Below are 22859 nucleotides of genomic sequence, written 5' to 3'. Positions count from 1 at the left end.
AGCTGGTATATAAGGCTTGGTAAAGAACTTTGGTTTTAAAAAAATGCAGTTTCCCTGAATGATGCCAGCAGCAGTTTCTGCTATATAACATGGTAAAGCCTCATGTTTCTCTAATAACTGATAGCCATTCAAAACCATTCAATGAAGACATATCATATTTGGGAATGGAAATTATATATAAAAAGTATTGAGGGGGTGACTGGCAGCATGTTTGAGAGTGTCCAGGTGGCTTTGGCTGGTAGAAAGGTTTTGGGCATTGGGATGAACTGCAGCAGGGGATGTCCGAGAACTTTGGCTAGATGAAAGCAGATGGTTGAGCACATGTAGAGTAATCAGAAAGCTGCTGGGGAGTATTGGTTTGGCACAGGATGGTGCTGTTGGTGCCAGATGCCTCAGTTCATCAAAACAAAGGAAGTTTTGCTGTGCTGAAGAAGGGAGTATGGCAAAATTGGGTATGTAGGAAGAAATCTGAAAGACAGCGCCCTGGTCTCCTAGACTCAAAACCAGGATATGTTTCTTTGAGAAAATGTTGGGACTCTGGAGAGATAAGAGCCACCTGTTATACTAACCAGCAATTAAAACATGCATGGTAAGTAGATAATTACTGTAAACAGCAGGATTCTTCATGCCTTAGGTTGTCTGATGCTGTCACACCCAATTGTATTTGTCTCCTGGACAATTTGTAGTGCAGTTTCTTACTGGAAAGCATGTTTTGCAAGAGCTGTTTGCCTTCCAGGAGCAATCCCAGAATTAATTTCTGGTTCCCTTGGTAGTTCCATGTGCTTTCATCTATTTGAATATTGTTTACCACACCTGCAGCAGCTACCCATAATAACCTCTCACTAGATTGACTAGATGTTAATTCATTGCCACTTAGATTATAGATTTATTCAGTTTTCATTCAGTAGTATACTGCACATATGAGTCGTGCATGTCTAGTAACATGTATGTCACTGGACCGAAAATTCTTCAGCAACAATTTTTAATACCTTCTGACTTTTCTTGTGTTAAAACCACTTCTTATTTTTTATTAAAGTGGTATTCTAATGCGAATAGAGACTGTTTTATGCACTACTATGTCTTTGACAATGTAAGGAAAGTTTGCATCTCTAATTGGGCAATAATGCTTGAAAATAACCTGGTTAATAATTTAAGTAACTTGCAAATTCAGATGCAAACATTAAGTGATTTTTGCTGCAGATTCTCAAACTGCCTACTGATACTGCAGTCAGGCTGAACCCTTTGTACAGGAGCAGATACACAAAAGCATGCTGATTTTTTTTGTATTCCTTTGTAATGTCTTGAGGAAAAATTATGACTATCAAATAACTTCTTAATTTTTCAAGATACAACACCTAATAACACCAGATTTATTTGTGAGAAATTCCCCTGTATCTTGCTGGTTCTACACCTTTCCAACTAGAAGAAGACAGAGGGTGATAAAAGATTATTTTTCTGTCCATCTGTCATTTCAGAACTATATCTGCTTTTCTTTCTCACAATCTGTATGAGTGGGTGAGCCTTAACCTTGCTGAAAGAATGATTGTTGTTTTGCTATTAACAGGCCAAGCTCTGATACCAGGCGCCACAGCATCCGGGAAAGGATGTCCAGCACCAACGAGAAAGGGACCCTGTCCATGGAGTCCACCAAGGAGACCCGGTACTGTGCTGTCTGTAACGACTACGCTTCAGGCTACCATTATGGGGTCTGGTCTTGTGAGGGCTGCAAAGCTTTTTTCAAAAGGAGTATTCAAGGTAATAAAGTGTTCAAGTGAAACCCCTGTACTCTTTAGTCTTAAGGAAACTGTGAAGCTGCTTGGGATTGTAGCCTGAGCCCAGGACAATGACATTTATTGGGTTTTCATTAACAGCTGCTGTGCTTTGCCATGTATTTTTTTAGCTCTATTTGATGAATACTTCCAACAGGTATGAAATACAGTGTAATTTATTGTCGAAGATTAATAAGGGAAAGAAAAGTTTCTCTATGTCGTCCTAGGTTTAGGTATGTCTGACCACAGAGGCAGTGAGAAATGTAACTTAAAAATCTCTATTGCATCAAGATGACCCCTCTTTCAGGCAATGTATCTTTCTTTTCTGTGATTAAGTTTTTATACAAAACAGTTGGGGTTTTTTTTGAGAATTCCCTGTCAGATGACGATGAATTTATGTCAACTGATTTACTAAATTTAGTGCTTCATTAGCAAGATGGTTCAATCCAAATCTCAATTCTTTGAAGATGTGAGATGTCTTTTGAGAACCAATATTGAAAAGGAATGTTTCTTTGATGAAGTATCAGATGTATCTGTCAGCAAAACAGGGCTTTTAATTATACACAGAATAGTTCAGTTTGCAGTCTTGTCATGGCTAAAAATGTACTGTGCGAGGTGTCCAGTGGAGTAAAGGGCATCTAACAGAAACAGCGTAAATTCCTGTGACTGAAACAATTCTTGCTTTAAATGGCCATCACTCTGTGGAATGGATATTTTTTTGCTTTGTTCAACATCTCCTAAAGTGAGTAAGAAGTGAGTATGATTGTACTGAAAACACAGGTACTGTTCAGTGTCTAAGCCTTATTTTTGAGAAGAAAATAAAATGAGTTTTATTCCTTTCCAAGCAGAAAACTAATAAAGCACTATGCTTTAGTTAGATTTCTACAGCCTTTCAAATCACCAGGTGATATATAGGCACAAAATTTCCTGTCACTCCTTTTTTGAAGTAAACATTATGAGGAACAGTTCTTACCTCATCATAAGGTGTGATTATTGCCTGTTTTGTTGGATGACTAACACTGAGGTGAGTTAAATAAGACTTCCAGCATTCAGTTCAGAATTTTCCCCACCTTAAAGGAAAAAATGAAATATTGGCTGCGTGGCAGACATTGATGAAATGATTTGAATGTTGGTGTTTAGTTAATAGTTACTTGTATTTCTGCTTTTCCAGACTCATCAAAATGATTTTTAGAAAAGAAAGTGGTTAAGGCCAGATGTTGATAATAAGCAACACTGGAGGGAGAAAGGGTGAAATGCTTTTAACATCAGAATAATTTACTTAAACTTGTGATGTAGGGAGAACAGCTCCCTTACCGCGTGCTTTTCATTATTTTTCATTTTGAGTTCCTCTGACCAAAATTAGAATTTTGATATACTCTTCTTGTATGTGAACTGAACTAAGTCAACAAGAAAGTGGAAAATTAAATATTCTTAAGCAACAGTAAGAGTTAGTTATCCAGTAATTGCATAGCACAGATCTTCAGCCTTTGGCCACTATGGAAGAAAAAATGAATCTTACTGTCTTGATGACTTCCATGGTTCTGCAGTCAGCACTTGGGTGGTTTTGCCCTAGTCTCCATGTGGACAAATGTTATGGTCCTCCACAATGCATCCGTTATCTATTTGTAATACAGTACATACCAATTAGTAAATTTAGTTCTTGCTACATTTGTATACTTAACATAATTTTTAAGTAGGTAGTATTTAAAAATTTAAATCTTAAGTTTCCAGTGTTCCATAAAATGCCTTTCTTGATCTCTAAATTGTATTTGCTTTAATTTAAGCCCATTGCTTCTTGCCCTACTCCTTGTGGGCATGAAGAAGGCTTATTACAACAACCTTTTACATAGTTGAAGACTGTTATCATATCTTTCCTCAGTCTTCTCTTTTTTAGACTAAACAAACCCACTTCTTTCTAGTAGAACATGCTTTCTAGCTCTCTCATCCCATTTGTTAAACTCCTCTGTACTTTCTCCAGTTGATCCACCTCTTCTGTGGTTAACATCTGCCATAGAAAATGACATCCACTAATATCAAGAAAGTATTCAAGAATATCGGTACTCATGAGAGAATTGTGATCACTTGATCACAGATGGTATCAAAAGTCCTCTAAAGAACTTTTAAGATCATAGTGCCCAGTCCTGATGAACTAAGGGATTTTTTTGAATTTTCTACTGGATCTGGAAGAGATGTCTACCTTAGTAATCATATGTTCTTATTGAACACGTGTTCAATTTATGAAAATGACAGTGATGTTTAGATTGAGAATACATAAGAAAACCTGCTATTTACCTTGCAGATAATAATAATGTTAAATAGCTTGTGATTAGATATCTAGGAATGAATACTACTAATGTGTAGGTGTATGTGTAGAAGAATATGTGGACTACATATTATTATATCTGCATTGTATATATTATATGCATTCCTAAAAAAAGGAACAAAAGTTTCCTGGGAATCAGATGATTAAGCTGTATTGAGGTACACAGGACTGGTTTGTATAAACAAAAGTAACACAGAATGCTTTCAGCACAAACTTCTTTTTTGCTGTTTATAGTGTGTCTTTCTTTAAATGCAAGAGAACCATGCTACTTTTGTGCTTTGCTATCCTGTATTTCCCAATAACTATATAGATGCAGAGATGATAGGCCATTTTTATGCTTCTCATCAGAGACTTGATAGGAGAATTGCTGTAAGGAAGTTTGATGGTTTTGATAGAATGTAGTCAAACATTCTATATGATTTTTAATAGAACCACCAGAAAAAGTGAGTACAGACGTGAACAAGCTGTATGGGGTGATCTGTTTCCTCCCTGTGTATCTGTTCTCAGTGATATCTGAGGTATCTATGCTTGCTTGCCTAAGTATCTACTTAAATTTTGTGAAAACTCACATCTGCGTTGGACCTTACCTGAGGCAGAGATGGGTAGCTTCATTTTTATCCAGGGGAGCTGGAAATATTTTGTGAATTTTAAATGCTAAGTTGTTTTTCTTTGCTGTCAAACAGTTAAAGCTTAAAAGGCAACCTGAGTTAGTAACTGTCTCTCAATATGTGCAACTGCTCAATTTTGTTTAAATAACAGATGGCTGGTGTAAAATCTCAGCTGCCTCCTGAAACTGCCCATGTCAATCTGTTTTGTTAGTGTATGTCCCAAAAGTGATTTGGGACCTTGTTTTGAGAAAACTTTGTGCAGACTGATATTAATGTATAATGTTTCATGTGAGAGAAAAATCATATGACACCAAGAACACTGTGTTGCTTGGTGATAGAAGAGTACTTTACTCTTTGGCCAGCATATGTAGCCTTCAGGAGTGTACTTGCTCAACTGACTTGAATCCAGAAGCATAACAAGCAGTCACATCACGGTACACTGTACTTCTTTACTGAAATATTTATGGATTTTAAGACCAAGGAGGGCCATTAGATCATTAAGTCTGGTCTTTTATCAATATAAACTTTATATGCTCTCTGTGTACAAATCCTGGTAACGATGGAGGTCAGCCTTTTAGAAGATGCCCAGCCTTGATCTGTGAGCTCAAGAGTTTTCTTACAATGACTGCTTATTTTAATGATTTGTTCTCCAATCTGCTAAAAAATTACCTTTCTTATTTATATTACTTTGGGTTTTACATCACATCCATGAACCAGAGTTAGTATATAGTATCTCTGTCCTGTGGGAAGTTCTTGATATCTTAGATGAACTAAAATGTTTCAGTCCTCTGCGGTATATATTTCTGTCTTCTGAGTCCTTTGTTTTTGCACCTTTCATGATCCCCCCACACCCATAATAGTATCTGTAAAGTTTGGATGCCAGAATTGGATGAAGTATTTCAACATCAGCTTTACAAATACCATTTACAAATTAAAAATGCCCTTACGACTCACAAATCCTTTCCCCCTCCTTCTAATTCTCTTGGCTTTTGGCTAGCCACCAAAGGGTACAGGAGAGGAAGGATTTACTTGTACCATCATACCACCTCTGACAGACATCCAACAAATGCCTACATGTGTGGGGCTGAGAATCCTCAGTGAAAGCACAAGGCATTCAAAACAAATGAAGGGCAGCTCCTTACATTGGAGGGTATCCTGATCTCAGAATTGCTGAAGTACTTTAGAAATCCCCAGTTTTATTTCCCTGCCTCCCTCATATGCCCTTCTGATGTTTTACAGGTGCACCTTCTCTGCCTTTTCTCACAGCTGTATACTCAGACAAAAATCTGGGATATTTCACAAATATTCACTTAAGAATTACTGCATGATGGGAGACAGAACCAGTCCAGCAAGAACAGGTTGGCATCTGAGAATGGATTAATAGCTGTGTTGAGGGATTCCAGAGGCCTGCCATTAATGTCCTGATCACAGAGATATAGTGATCTCCAAAGTGCAGGAATTATTGAAGCTGGGAAGTATTTTATATGTGTGGCTTGAATATGGATTTTATTTATCAGTTATACCTTCTGACCATCAAGTAGGAGAGTTTTGGCAGTCAACTCTACGTGTTATCAATTGTTTTAACTTCACAGTGATAGAGCTGTACTTTGTTGAAAGTATGTAATTCAAACAATGCTAGGAGGGGTTGTTAATATATACGTATTTTCATCTGAGTTGGAGAGAATTTCACTGGTAAAACATGTCTAATAATTGGGTGTTTAGGTAATGTTGCAGTGCAGTAATTTCAATATTGTCAATTTGGGAGGTTTCTGAGATCTTCCCTTCAACTTTCCATTATTGTCTTCTGTTTTCATGGTATTTTTGTAATCTGTTTGATAACAGCTACAAATGCTGCACAAATCCGGCAGCCAAGAGGACAGAAACTCCCTATAATAAGACTGCTCATACAGGGATTGTATGAGTTGTCAGCAGAAAGAGCAAAACTACAAAATGTTAACCTAAGTAAAACTAGCAGAGGTAATCCCAGCAGCAGGGGGCTGCAGACCAGTATCTAGTCTCAGGGTGGAAAGCACACTATTCCAGTTTGAGAGGTAGGTGGCTGTTGGAAGTTCAAAGGCTAGAAAACGTGTGTTTGGAAAGTTCTCCAGAGTTTAGCCATCACTGGGACTGCTCTAAGAGCCCATGGTCAGCCAGGTTCTTCTGAAACTTCTTTTGATTTATTTTGGTGGTTTTTAGTAGTTTTTCTGTAGAGTCCCTTGAGTTAAGCGCATAACTCTTATTGTTGTCCCCAAATGTGCATTTTTAATATCAGCAGTCTGATAGGTGGTGATCCTGTTTCAGAAACGTGTGTTACTGAAAGGCAAGAGTCAATATATCTCTTTTCCTAGTAAGCCAATTTTGAATGTGGTACTTTTCCAGCAAGTTTTAAGTGCTGCATTCGGCATGGATGTGGCGGTGACTTGAGATGTTCACATCCAAGATACTTCCTTGTTTTTCATGATCTAGGAAAATCATAGGGCTGCAGCAGACCCAGAGCCCTAGTCCGTCTTTCTGTCCTGTGATAGGATCAATTGTTGCCAATTCCTTATATATGTTGTTTGAACTGCCTCTTAAAAACCTGTAGCATGATCCAATATTTTATTTTCCCTGTCTCTGAAGGCCATGGTGAAATTTGAATCTTCCTTCCTGCAGGTTAAACTCATTGCTTATTTTCCTGTCTATCATGCCATTCTCTTTCCATTTGCAACAGCCTTTAAAGCATGGAAGATTGCTATCACACTTTAAAAAAAATAGTATTAAATTATGCTGCTTTATCTACCCTGAAGAAAAACAGTTTATTCAGGCTTTTCTTATATTTTTTCTAGACTTCTAATCTTCTAGTTGATCTGTGTTGGAGATTCTCCACTTTGTTCTGTTTTTCTTTTTGTCTTGAAGCACATTTTCCTTTTATGTGATGTTTTACAGCTACTGAACAGAGCAATAGGATTATCTTACAAGCCCAGCCGGTGTATTTGTCTACATTCATCACACTGTAATGCTTGCCTTATTTACAAAAACATGACACTGTTCACTCATAATCAGTGTGTAACACAGAATTAACTCAAAAATTCTTTTCTAGAGAAGAAACCACTTCTTTCCCATCTAGGTTTGTGCATCTGATTATTCCTATTTTAATGTAGTGGTTTGTTCTGGTCCTCACTTTTGTGCTGTTTTTTCCCATGTGCTATCTCCAGTTTGCCAAGATAATTTAGAATTCTTATCCTGTAGACTCCTGCCATTTATTTCAGATCTATTTCTGTCTGACTATCAGAGTAGTCTGGTCTTCTAACACATATAAATGTCATCTACAAATGAATAACATTTAATAAAATAAATACTTCAGTCCATTACCTGTTAGTGAGGAAAATGCTATATAGAACTGGATCCAGGACAAACACTACAGAGCCTTATTCAATATCAGCTTCCATTGGAACACTGAACTCTGATAGTTCTTCCCTGAGACTGGTTTTCTGAAATCATCTAAACTATATTTCCTAGCTGACATATGAAATGTCACCCCAGGCAATGCTGAAAAACTTACTGAAGTTGGGTAGCACACTTCAGAAAGCAGGCAACACTCACTGATTGTTACCTGATTTCATAAATGGCCACTGGTTCTTCCCCTGGCAACTCCAAAGCTTTTTCTGTCTCCTAGAAAAAACTCTAGCCCTTAGAAATCATACTTAATTTATCCTGTATTATTAGCTCTAACAGTGTTTTACTTCATCTGCAATACGATTGTTGTGCTATATCAAGCAACAAAAAAACTTAAACAGTATTTTGTCTTGCAAGTATTTAGTGAATATTTCATTTGGAAACTCACATTATTCCTAACTCAGGGCTAAGTCTGTCAGATATTCAAAATATTCACATGGGGAAAAAAAAAAAAAAAAAGAGCTTTACCTTTACAAATTACAAGAGAACATGTTTGTTTGTCCAGCGGGAAAGTGCTTAACTGTTCCACTTGGTTTTACAGAGTGTGAAGGGAAAGATATTTTAGTAACCTCTTTTTATTCAGGTGGTTTATTAATTTAAACTGGCTCCATAAGTTTCACTCGCACAAAGTTTCAGACTTCTGTAGGTTAAGTTGTCCTTTGCAGTCACTTCTGAAAAGTGGAAATCAAACTAGAGAGAACTGTGTAGGATGACTAAAATGACAAATGTATTGGAAGTGCATGAAGTAATCTTTGACATCATTTATTTCCAAAAGGAGACTAATACACACTTTATTGAAGTATGTATGTTATTTCAGAGTTACTATAAAAAAGCTAGCATAGCAATTAACTGCTGGTATTATTTAGTAACTGATGTAGTAAATATCTCATTTTCAGAATTCTTTGAATAAGGGTATGTAGTTCTCTCAAATATTTGATTTAATTTAGTCACAAATTTTTTAAATAGTTGGAGTTCATTTGTTATGGGTAACACAGTTATTCTCCTCTCTGTGGTTAGAGATATGCAGGACAATAGACTGAATTATCTTTGTTGACCCTTCTGGTTATAAAATGGATGAACCTTCTACAGAGCATACATGATGTTAAGAGTATAAAAAAGCAAACCAAGGAGCACAAAAATGTATTGGTAAATTAAAGAAGAGGATAACTAGGTTTTGCTTGGCATGAGAAAGTAGTATATAGGCAGAAAAGTGGCTTTTTGTCAAAACACTGATGTTAAAGTTTAGTATAATAATTTAACAAACTAGGAATTGACTGTACTGCAGTTTCAGTTTCACAGACTTCAATGAAGAAAACTCATTGTGCTTAGAAATGTCCACGTCCACTGCATGATCTGAGCAGTGAGAATCCTGTGTTCCGTTGTGTTCCTCCAGGCTACCCCCCTCCCTGCCCCCCAAAAATAGTAATACCAGAACTTTCTTTATAGGGGTGCTGTGAGGATAAATATGTTACAGCTCATCGCAAACTTTATGATACTAGAAACCAAGATACCAAAAAGGGTACCAAAGATCCAAATATAAAATAAGCAAGCTAAACTTATTCAATAGGTTCCATCACAATCCAAAATCTAATGTTATACCTGGAATAAAAATAGAGTTATATTAATTTTGTTGTTGCTAACAATAGATTGGATTTTAAGTGCACGAGAGTAATTTGCAATATTTTTAACTTTTTGGCTTCTTTATTTTATATGTGGGAATTTTCTGTAGTAGAATTCCACCCCTTCCCATTTTAGCTCAAATAAACTAAAAATATGAGATTTCATTGAAAGTCTATGGGAATAAGACAGCCATGGCTTGCCTATGACTCTCTCTGAAAATGCTTTTTGTCTCTGGAGGGATCATATTGAGATGGTTGTGAGTAATACATTGTGGGAGTTTTCCCTTTAACACAGCTGTTGGTTTAATCATGTGCCAAGGATTTAAAACAATTATGATTTATCAGACAGGGAAACAGAAACTAGATGTCTTGTTCCTTGCCAGATTTTGTAGAGTCTGGGATCTGGATTGGTGTCTTTTTTTATTTTTCATAAGGAGAAAATATACTTCCTATTTTGTTACCTTGTCTAAAAAGACAGGAATGGAATTGGGGTAGAAGTAGACTTTGTACATGATATCATAATCTTGAAATAGCAGATGAAACACCAATTGAAATTTTAGGACTAAGACCAATAATAAAAACTTTGAAATCAACTGCTGGAGTAGAAAATATTTTTTTATATTTATATATTTATAAAGTTAAATATTTCACTTTTTACAATCATATTTTTTTTTACAATCACTTTTTCAGCATATATGTTCATGCATTATTAAACTGGTGAGATGACATCATGTTTAGTATCCTCATGTAATGCCCATTCTCATTCTTCATTTTTCCTGCTAGCTGAAATAGTGTATGGAAAGGTTAAAGGAAAAGTCGGTATCATAATAATTTAGCTTGAATTAACTTCTCATGTGAACAGTGCTATACATGATGGCAAGATTCCACGAGAAGGTGAACGCTCAATGTGGGAGCTACCTGACACAGCTGAAGGACATAATACAGAGTATATAGATTTTAGCTTTTCCTCCTTTCTTACTATTCAGTGGTTCTGTGATCTTTCTTTCTGTGTTATGCACAGAAGGTGGACTTCCTCACTGGATGCAAAAGGAAGTATATTTACAATCTTGTAGGCCCTTCTCCTTACTGTCACATGTAGCAATGTCTTGTTAATTTAAACACAGAAAATGATTGATTTCAGCAGTGCTGGGTAGTTGCTGTAAGAACTGAAGTTCCAAATGCAAAGACCTTGTCTGAGAGTACTCAAGCTATGAATTTGAGTCCCTGTTCTTTTAATGAAATTAAACTTAACCTTCTGCTCTTTTGCAAAACCTGTTAGGAAACAGTGAGATTTTAAAATCAATCAGTGTGGTTTCATTGGGGCGCTTTAACTTAAAATTAAGTTGGTATAACTTTTTATTTTAGTTTCAACATTTGTTCATACTGGGTTAGCATATGCAATGTCCAGGTGCTATTTCTTTTCTTTTTGTTGTTTATGAAAACTTTCCACTTGCTGTTGAGGCTGTTCTTTCCAAGATTTTGGTTTTTGTCTGCAGGCTTCCCACTTGTCGCTTGCTTGGCTCCTTAAGGTGTAGATAAAGTCTACACTCTAGCCTTCCCTTCACCTACATGTACAAAATTCTGCTAATTTAACTGTCAGAATAAGATCATAGAAGGTCCTGGTGCTTCCACAGGTAATGGCTAACATGGCAGATGCCTTATGCAGATAGGTAAAGAATTTTGTACAAATTCTATAATGCTTATACTAATCATTCCCGCAAGATAATCTTGATAGTTATTGGAATATAATATCACAACTATTTACAGATTTAAGAAAAAAATATTGCTGTGTTAACTGCCCTTCATATATTAATATGACCCCAGTTTTCACCCTTGCTGCTCAAGGACAAAATGAACTGAGTTCTTCAAAGCTGCAATTCCACGAAATACTCAAGCGTGCATCTAATTTTAACCATATGTACTATGCTGGGACTACTTGATAGAAGTACCGAGATGCTTAAACATTCTGCTTAAACTTAACTTCAAAGAAATATGGATTTTTTTGCTGGCTGAAGCCCTCACAGATAAGTCATCTGTGCACTCTGATTCAGGCATGTGCATACTTCATAGCTATCTTCAGAACCCTTGGACTGATAGCAATAAGTCTCTGAACATGACTCATGGTGACAAAAGAAAGTCAGACTGTATGTGCATTAAGAGAAAGCTTTGATTATGGCAGGCTGCGTTAGAATAAACTCAAAATCATCCTGATTTCAGCCATTGTCATCTTGTTGACACTTTGCTTCCTTCTCCTTTCCCCCTCTACCATTGGTCATTGTCATACAGATTGCCACATCTAAAATTAGTGCTTTGAGAAAAGATCCAGATCTTTGCACCCTTTTCTGGAAAGATATTAGCATATAACAAAGTGCTATAAAAATATTTGACATTGTTTTTACTGTTTTAAAATCTACAGTGTGTGAGATATAAGAAAAACACACCACTCCTCCTCAAGCTCCTCAATAGCTCCTTTAAACTCTTCCTTTGTAGTCCATGGCAGTACAAGTCATACATAGTGGGGGATTAAAACGAGGGGTCTGCCCTATTAAACTCACTGCCTTTAATTTTGCACAGGTCATCTGAGAATTTATTTAAAAAAACCCAACGACCACAGAGTCCAAGTGGCACATGCTTCCTTTTATGAGTATCAGTGATCACTGAAGACCTTTCTTCCTCTTGGTACTCCTGTAATACCAACTACCCAAATGGATTAATTAGCCTCTCTTGTAGCATCTATTGCTGTTTGAACACCATGAAAACAAAGTGCAGGGCAGCTGGGCACCTGCTGATGTGTCCACTTTCATGCCGACGATTCCTACCAGTGAGAAATCCCTTCTAATAACTCAGATTGTCCAGAATCAGCTTTGTAAAGAGGTGAGCTTTAAGGATAAAATAAAAGGTAGAATAATTAAAAGACAATTCACTTTACAGCAGAATTATTGAGTTACACTATTTCACTTTAAAATAAAACTTGTCTTTGCGTGTTACCTATTCCTTAGCTCTGGTCTTCTACCTTTTCCCTTCCATGCCACCCAAAGCCAGACTGCCCTTGCCTGTGTCTGTGCCTTGCCAAGGAAATTTCCTTCCTCACTTCATGTGATTGAATACTTGAAATCAGAGGGTATTGTGGAGAAGCTGGAAAGGTTCCTGCCACTCTTCTTCACTTTGTTTCTTTCTTCTTCTCTAATTAATTTGTTAATTATTTCTATTGTATAGTCTAATTATAAAATATTTTCTTCTGATTGATTACATCTTTTCCAGTCCCCTGAAGGCATGCTGGTTAAAATAAACAAAAAAATATGAGAAATATTAAATGCATTGTCTTCTTCCTAGATTTACAGCAAATATAAAGTCTAAACAATGACATTGCTATGGCATTCATAACCTGAAAAAGTACACCACTCACATTCAGATCTTCTGTTTTGTGCACTCTAAACTTTACAGGTTTTATTCTGTGAAGTCTGTCAAACACTTTGAAAGAAAAATGGATCATCTAAGGTGCTGGTCACACACATGAAAACACACTAATTATGCTAACCTTTAAAGTGTATACTTAAGATAAAACTTTTCAGTGTAAAAATATGATAATATGAATCATGTTAGTTTCAGTAGGAACTGTAGCTCTATCACAGATATGACTATTTTCTGTACTGTTATACAAACCAAATGCCTGTTCCCTAATGCTTGTAGTTTGAATAAGGAAATCTAGGCTGAGAGCAGAACAAAAGGTTATTTCCCACATAAGCACTGTGAAAACGGATGGTTGCCCTGCTGATATTGATTTCACTTGATTTTTTTATTTTTGCATAGTCACCCTTTCTTTCTTTTTTTTTTTTTTTTTTTTTTTTTTTTTTTTTTTTTTTTTGGAGAGCTGAACCTTATGAGCATCAGCCAGTGTGGTAAGCATATGTTCAGCTTTGACCTGAGTGGGAACATTTATCTGCTTATTTTACAGACAGCTAAATGATGTTCTGAATCATTTGCTGAATTCAGAACTTGTGCTCACTCCTTTTGTGAATTTACCTTTTGTTTTCATTATGAAGAAGATCAGATACTCTGTCCAAGTCTTTGTTTTGAAAAAGAATAATTAAAGTTTTGTGTCTGACTTTCACCCTATTTCAGAGCCAGGCATATAAAACCAGGCTGGTGATTGAGGTCAGGTGCTACAATCTTTTGCTGCTTAGTGTAACCTAATAGAAGTGCAGTTTCTTAAAAACATGGCTTTCCCTTTTTGCTCCTTTTCCCTGTAGATATTGCATTTTTGTGAGATTGAGGCTGTTTTCTTTCTGACATGATATTTTTTTCCTTACATGTGAAATCTTTTGAATCAGGTATAGAACAGTCTGTATCCAAACAAAGGAACTGAAAATTAAAATGCTCTTTCGTGCTGTGGTTGAGGTAGTATTTCTGTTCTACCTTTTCACCTTGGTCCTGAAACAAACTGTGGATTCAGATTTTTCCAGTACTATATTGTTCTGTCAAGTAGAGCTAAAAAAGTAATAATTCTGTTCATTTGAGACAATGTGTAGTCAGCTGCCACCATATTAAAAAGTTTACAGTTTGGCTGCTTATTTTGATTGGATTCCAGTTATGTAGCATTAGAGACCAGATGTTCCTGGTGTAACATGATAGTAATTTTTACTCTATTTTCTAATTTCTAGTCAAGGAGAGATGATTTGATAAGACCAAGGCCTCTGTCAAACCTCCACCTTACTCTACCTCAAGCTGATCCCTTGACCTGAAAGAAAGAACAAACAGTTCTGCAGTAAAATTGTTTCATTGTGTGCTGTACTTAGTTGGTTTTAGATGAATACAGAGCACCAATAACATCGTTTTGGATAGTGTTTTTTTTCCTAGCTAAACATCATTTATGGTTGGGAAATAATTTTGTAGCAGGTTTAAGCACACATGTTTTAAAAGAAATTTGGAATAGAGGCTTGTTGGCAGTAATAAATTTAATACATTTATTGCTGAAATAATACGTTTGTATGCTGAAAATGTTTGTAATGACAATTGAGATGTACAGGGTAATAAATAAGGAAGTAGACCTCTGAAAGCAAAGGTACAAGTACCAAACTTGGTTGCAGCATATGGTAATTTAAGAATTTGTAAGGAAGTAGACCTCTGAAAGCAAAGGTACAAGTACCAAACTTGGTTGCAGCATATGGTAATTTAAGAATTTGTCATTACAAAATGTTTTTGCATATATCATTAGATATGCAATTGGAATTAGAGACTGATTTATCCCTGAGGCATAATTAATTATTGGTTGTTACTTTTATTTCATGTAGTTTTTGTTTGTTTCATAATTGCCCCAGATAGTGGTAGATATTAAAAAAAAATGTTCTATGCATAGGCCTTTTTAATTTTATAAACCTCTAGCCATTTTGAGCGGTCTTATTGGTTAAACATCAACACAAGCACATGGACCAGATGGCATTGTATTTCTCAGGCTAAGATCAATGAAGTCAAGGGACTTGTTCAAATCAATCTATTCTCTTTTGTGACTGCTTTAATTGTTCATTATTTTAATTATTCTACAGAAGTTACAATTTGTGTTTTCAATAGTACTTTTAAAGAACTTGTGAACATATATATTATGATTAGATGTGATTAAATGTATTGTGAATAGATGTTAGTTTCACTGTCTGTATCAATATTTTTGTGATACATTGTGATGGTAACCCTATCTTCTGCCTGAGATGTTAGATGCTGTACTAGATACTCAATGAAAACCAAGAGTATTATAAGGACTTTTGTTATGTCTGTGTGTAACTGTGTCCTTACTTTCCTTCTGGTTTTACAGGGCACAATGACTACATGTGTCCTGCTACTAACCAGTGCACCATTGACAAGAACAGAAGAAAGAGTTGCCAGGCTTGCCGACTAAGAAAATGCTATGAAGTGGGAATGATGAAAGGCGGTACGTACAGAGCGCTCAACAAATCCTCAGCACTGGTGTCTGCCTTCCTGGTTTTTAACTTCATTGGAGAACTGATATGGTTCCTAAAGGAAGAAAGAACTAATTTTATTAAGCTGAATTGTATTAAATCAGGGGGCCTCAAACTATGGCCCCCCAGGGTCATCAATCCAGCCCCCGGTATTTACACACACCCCCCGCCCCCCCGCCCCCCCCCCCCCCCCCCCCCCAGGGGTTGAAGGGGGGAAACCAAGCAGCCGCAGATGACCTCCTGCCACTTCATCCATGCGCCGGCCCCCTGTTTAAAAAGTTTGAGGACCCCTGTATTAAATCAAAGAGTAATTAACTAAACCCCCAAACTCTCCCAAATACCATTTTATCAATCTTGCCCAAATTTTCATGAAAATTAATAGCAGCATTGACTTCAATGAAATTAGGATTCTTCTGGTAATATTTTTTTGGCGTCTTGTGGTAGATACCAGATCATGATGAATGAAACTTAACTCAAGATTTTGTAACACTTTGCAGTTCAGTGTAGAAAGCACTGTTAGCCTCAGATTAGTCCATATTAATTCAAATAAATTTCTGAATATGTAATACTTGTTCTGTGAATTCTGGAAGTCAATTCCTCTATTCCAGTACTGTACACATATTTTATATGTCAATTAATTTCACTCAAAAATACTAAAGGATCACTCATTTTATAAAAACTGAGCTAAATGTCATTTTCTTGAAACATACATGTGTAATAATGATGCCAAAGAAGAAGAATCAGACACTGAATATTTAGGATGAAGTAGAATACCACAAAATTACTTTATTTATATACGCTTTTGAAGGAAAAAATAGAAATATGTGACAATATTGAACAATTGCTACGATGTGTTCTTAGGTGAAGAGTTCTTTTGTAACATACTTTGGATAAATCCTGATACCTGGCTTTCTCCTTTATGTTACAGTACATTATGTTTGTCAAAAGCAGATAGAAGTTAGCTATTATTAACACTTTTGAAAAAGCCCAGCTGCTCAGAATTAAGAATGTTTATGAACAAGAGACCGTAAAGTTTCACATTCTCTTTAAAGCAGAAGAATACCTTGTTGTAGCGTATTGAAATTATCATATTGCTTTTATTAATGAAGGGTAAACACTAGCTCTATTGAAACTTATTTCTATAGGAAAGTTCAGCAAACTGGTTAAGTGCTCACAAGAGAAAAGATTAGAGCCCATACCTTATGTGTGAAAGGAGCTAATTGTTGAATTAGAGATTGGTTGTCCCTTTCTCTGGCACACCTAATGTTTACTTATTCCACAAAAAATCTGGGGCAAAAGAAAGTAGCTCATCATGTTTATCCTTCCCACAACAAAGGATTGTTTGTAAGTCCAGTCAAGGTCAAGGCAGGCTATGTCTGGGAATCTTGGGAGAAAAAGTAAAGGGAAAAGGGTAAATGAAATCTAGCCATTTGTTGCTGCTCTTTGAGGTTGAATCTGCATTTTCCTTAACTCAAGGATTAAACAAGAGCTGAGAATGATGTTAATCTCAGCTTTGGGATGCAAGCAGGAGGAAGGTGTCAAAACTTTTTAGTTCTAGTACTTAAAGGCAGTAGTTGGTTTTTTTTTAATAAGATTTAGTTTATGGATGCAGGGGTTTTTTATTTTATTTCTGTCTTAACATCATGGTGCATATGGCTAGAAATTTTTGAAGTAAAATGATCATAATTAGTATCACAGTTATGGTCCAAAGAAGTTAAAGTTTCAGATAAAGCAAACTAAAATCAGGAAATCCCATACAAAAATTTGCCATGGACATTTAGCTTTGACCGTTGTACATATGGCAAATCATAGCTAAGGTGCATCATTATGTTTTATGTTGATGATACTACATCTTTCATTAGGTATATTTCCACCTATTTATGCTCATATGTATTTAGTTAATGATCCCCTGTACCAGTTTGATGTTTTTCACTTCTATTCTCTAAGATACATGTTGCATTATGTTTTTCACTGTGCCCCATACATAATTGTTTCAATGACATAAATATTGCACAGTATTCTCAATTAGCATTCTGTAGACTAAAAAAATCCAAAAAAAGACTGCAATTTTATAAAAATTTTCTTTCTAGATGTTCTAGAATTTTTATTTCATATGGTGGTTCTCACTTCAGGAAAGTTCTGTGGATTTCATCCTTTCCTTTTGCAATGTTGTTTAGATTTCTACGGTCACTACAACAATCAGCAGTTCAAAAATAGTGTTGTGGGTTTTTTTTTTTTTTTTTTGTTTTATTTTAACTCAGGTTACCATTTACAAACAAGGAGATCAGGTGCATAAATTCTGCCTGCTGCTATAAGACCACTCATAATACACTGAAGTCCATCACTGGTTCACAGGCAAGGGTTTGAGAATATTTATTTTATGAAGTCTGGGGAAAATTTCTCAAGATCCCTCAGTTGCAGGTTATAAATATGGGATGCCTGCAGATGAAGTGTTCAAGAAAGGTGAAGTTAATGTAGGATAAATATAGCATTCAAGGTTCTGCAGGAGTCATTACCAATCCCATATTGTCCACATAACTGTGGGAGAAAGAAACCTTATCTTTAGTAATACTCGATAATTTTTACATTTCTCTCAATGAAGATAAAGGTTAAGTGAATATTCTAGGTATGCCATTTGGTTAACTTTTAAAGTGTTAACTTTAAAATGTTTTAAAATATTGTTGGTTATTTTTTCCTTTTCTCTGGGGAGATCTCTTAAGCTTTTCTATTTTAATAGATCTCTTATAACACTTCAACATATTTGAGTCATTTGTGCTGTGGTTAATGCAAGGTCCTCAGTTTTCTCTAATAATTCATTGTTCTCTTGATTGAATCTTTTAATTTAAATTATCTCCTTTTTTCCATATTGAAGGATTTGCCTTGTTTAAAGTCATTAATTCTATAATATATTTGAGAAATACTTAGTTGTGTCATATCTCACTTCTATATCTATTTCCACAATTTGTTTATGATTATATACCTTTTATTCATAGTGTAAAGCAGATGTAACTTTTCTCTAAATATAATCTGTTTTCCTTCTACACTGAATTAGCTGAGGTTTCTTAATTGTCAAAGCAACTAACTTGTGACTTGTCTGTCAATTAACTTCTTAACAATAGTTGATACTAATTATTGAGTTTCAGCAAACATGGGGAAGCTAGATAAAATTTTCATTAAAAGTCTGGTTAGTTTTAAACATAGTTTATAAGCTATGGTTGCTAGGTTTTTCTCATAGGAGGTCACTTGATGCAGCATAAAAAAGTTCACATATATTATCTTTAATAAAGTGAACACAACTGAAATACGTTTTTGGGGCTTCATTCAGAAAAAATGCAGCCTTCAAGTGGCTTGAGCTAAGCTGTAGGAACATTTATTTATGAGTTTCTGGGTAAGTTTTATGGGGTTTTTTTGGTCCCACTGTTCTTTCACCTTTTACAAACTTCTTTCAGTACTGAAGAGTTGTTTTCTTTCTCTCCTCTTATGTTTGTGTTTCCTTCTATATCTGTTACTTTGCTGTTTCGAGATAGACTGCTAGAATCTGATGTAGTCAGCATCTGAGGCAGAATTTATAGCAGTTATATTTTGTCCATATGCTTCACTCTCTTTCTGGATAAGCTGAAAAAAACTTAAAATTATGTGTTATTATTTAGTCTGTGCACCCCTGTTTGTATGTGAGTATAAAGCGGTCACATGGAGTAAGTTCCTTGTCATGTCCCTCTTTCTTCTGGTTGGGTAGCGGGGAGCAGATGCCTTCTTTTCATTTATCATCCACTGATGCTTTCTTGAAGACTGTTTCTGTCCTAGTTTGGAGAAGCATATTCCAACTTACTATTTCACACAATAGTGGATCCCAGTTTCCAAATGGAGTTTTTACAGCAGTTGCAACCTTGAAGCTCCAACCATATGTGTGGTCCAGGTGATGTCTGCTCCAACACAGATCTGGTTTTCAGTTTCTTCATTGTTTTAATGGCTTTCTGATGACTTGGCTCCAAAGGACCTCATTCTCTGAAATCAAAAGCACTTTATTTTTATTTTTATTTATGAATTAAGTATTTTTATAATTTAGTAAATAAATGGGAGTTTTCTAGTTATTAGCATGTTACATTCTTCCCCTCCTTTCATGTGTGACGGGGCAGATTTAACATCAACTGCTCTGTGGAATCAGAGCAAGAGCGTGCTAGTGAAATTAGTGGCTATGGCAAAAATTTGCCATGACTAGTTAAATGCTAGATCACTAATGGAAAAAACAGTTATTTGCCTGGTAGTCCATGTTTAGCCACCCTGAGACCTACATAATTCTGTCAGCTGTTAAATGCTGATGGCTTCCCAACCTCAAGTCCTATCAAATGTGACATTCAAGAATGCTCATGTGCTAGGTCCAGACGGTGATCCTGTATACAACCAGGGGTATTTACTGTCTTTGACGAGCCTGAAATTTCATGTTGTAGACAGAAGACTCTGAGTGTTGTTTTCTGTGAAAATGAAATTCAGCATTACAGTGCATTTGAAGCCTACATCCTTCCCTGTTAGCTTCACAAAGCATCTGAGAACCCTTCAGAGATTACTGCAGTACCACCCAGGGAATAAAAGCCTGTGTTTGCCATAACCATGTGCTATAATCACATGTCAGGTGCCTGTAGAAACTCCTAAAGATTGGAGCCTAGAGACTGGAGGCTTTCATTTTTTTCTTTTACATTCTCTTGAAACAGTTACCCATGTACCAACATGGCAATTCCCTCTGATTCAGTGGGACAACGTTGCTGAAATTTAAGACAAATTTTTACAGGGAAAATTAAAAAAAACACATTTGGCATCCTCACAGAGAAGAACCTTGCTGATTTTTGTCTTTAAATGGAGAGAGCTATGCTCCCTTGCTGAACTCTATATTTGTTCCTGCTGAAAGGCTAGAGAGTTATTGAAATTGTTCTCAAAAGCAGAGGTAAATTGATGTCTGATGCAACCATTGGAAGGGCTCCAGACTTTCTAGTTTTCCACGTAATTATCTTTTAATGAAATATTATAATAAAAATAGAAATTAGTGAATGAAAGGAAATGGATTAACAATGTGAAGCTATTTCGGTTTGTCTGAGGACATTTATCAGACATACTGTTCTGTACTCAGCCAAATAATTGTGTAGGTGGAGCCTGATAAATGTATGAGGAAATGTACATTTTTAAGATGTAATTGATGGGCTGAAAGCATGTACTCAAACAGCACTTGAAGCAAAGTTTTGTGAGTTTAGAACATCCTCCTGGAAAAGAAGATGGAATTGAAACCAGACTTTTTAGTGAAATGTTTCTTTTTCCCTTTGCACACGTGCAAAGTGGATTGTTGCCATTGAATTGTCCCAAGATATAATGTTCCACTGTTCTGCCCCCAAAATAAGAAAAAGACACCATTGTTGTGACCATTTTGCTAAGAATATTTTATCTTCCTGTTCCACTTCACAGAACGATCTGGGCTAGAAGGATCCCCAGGAGGTCTCTTGTTGGGCTACCTGCTCAAAGCAGGTTCAATACTGAATTTAGACAAGGTTAAGACTTTTTGCAGTCAGGTGTAAATGGGACAACCTGTGTTATGCTTATTTATATTCTAGAGCTGGTTATGGAAAAACATTTTAATCCTGAAGAATTTTTGATGGTTTAGTCTTGAACACAAGACTGTAAAGCTAATTATATCTGTGTATTTGTTTACATTTGGGTTTTGGCCTTTACATACTTAAAGATTCCTAACTAGGAATTAATTTAGTTGTGATATTACTTAGGAATAGATACAGCAATAAGGCAGTCCCCATTTAAGTTGCTCATTAATTTTAAATGAAATCCTTGCTGTGTCTCCACTGCTCTCTGCTACTTGTTCATACTACAGGTACCTCAGGGTGTCACTGTACGTTCACTGGTTTTGAGAAAGCCTATCCATGTCAGAGCAGTTGGTGTCTTCTTGCAGAGCTTAAGAAATTCCTAGAACGTTAGAGCTTCTGGTTCTTCACTTGGTTAGGTATTTACAGTTCAATTCTAGCACTATCAGTCCTGATACATCAGGACAAATAGCTTCAATACCCTAATTAATTTATCTAATTTCTAAAATGTAACAGTTACAATTTCTCACTGTCTTTGAGAATTACACTAATGAACTTATAGTCCTAAAATTGCTTGTTTTTTTCCAAATCGCAGTTGATGTATGTTTCTTGTAAAGGCTTTACTATGACCCCTAAAATGTCTGTGGCTTCACTGTAAATATTGCCTAGAAATATGGCTGTTGCCATACTTACTGTTGCTAAAACCTAGTATGATTTGTGCAGGATTGTCAGCACTGAAAGGGATTCAGTTGAATGATGGATTAATTGACTTTTCTTGCTTCTCTTCTACATGTCCTCTGATGCTCTTTAAAACACCTGCTATGAATGCCAAAGTCTGAATGCCAAAATATAGATTAGGATAAATCATGTCTTGCACCTTCATCTGTAATTAATAGATCATTGATTCTCCCACTGTGCATTATGAATAGTCATTAGACACCCCAAATTACATTTGCCTGCTTGTTAACAGCATATTTTTGCCACCAGGTCTTTAAAAACTTTACATGGAAGACCAGTTTTATGATTTGCATTGTAGCTGATAGGAATACTGGGGCACTGTGATATGTAATGTGACTTGATCACTGAGCAAACTGGTGGCAGAGCCAGGAGTCGAACCAAAATATTTGAATGCAAGCCCTTAGCCCTAAATCCCCCTGCTGTGGCTTCTCTTTCCCTCTTTTTTAATAGTCCTAGAGGAATAAAAAGGCCGCAGTTTGGGAAAGGATGAGAGAGTGGTTTTGAAAAAAAACAAGCCACCCACATAAACAGATATACATCTTTCATCAGCCACAAAGGAATAGGGAAAATTCCAACATCCAGGTGCACAGAGCAAACTCAAATCCGTTATTTATTTATACGACTGTCTAGATATTCTTGTCAGAAACAAGGCTATTAAGCACTGTCACTTGAGGCAGGCCTGTTCAACATTAAACATTAACTTCCAACTAATTTGTTTAGAAGATTTCAGACAGTGTTTCTCATTAAATTGCCAACCCACCTGGGCTTTCAGCAAAATTTACATTTCTGTTTGATTTTCTGAAAGAGAAATAGATATGAAATAAAGGGGCTGATTGT

General features: G+C 36.0%; 1 protein-coding gene across 2 annotated transcripts in view; it reads left to right on the top strand.

The window, feature by feature from the left end:
- ESR1 (estrogen receptor 1) overlaps positions 1–22859 on the top strand; it is a 118583-nt gene that overhangs the window by 30699 nt on the left and 65025 nt on the right. For both annotated transcript variants that reach the window (XM_037391925.1, XM_037391926.1), the window contains exons 2-3: positions 1565–1755; positions 15561–15677. In XM_037391925.1, coding sequence (XP_037247822.1) covers positions 1565–1755; positions 15561–15677 — 308 coding nt within the window. The remainder of the gene's footprint in view (positions 1–1564; positions 1756–15560; positions 15678–22859) is intronic.

Source organism: Falco rusticolus, chromosome 6, assembly GCF_015220075.1.
Source record: "Falco rusticolus isolate bFalRus1 chromosome 6, bFalRus1.pri, whole genome shotgun sequence".
Lineage (NCBI taxonomy): Eukaryota > Metazoa > Chordata > Aves > Falconiformes > Falconidae > Falco > Falco rusticolus.
The sequence above is the reverse complement of the archived record's forward strand: the minus strand, read 5'-3'. Positions and strand labels throughout refer to the sequence as shown.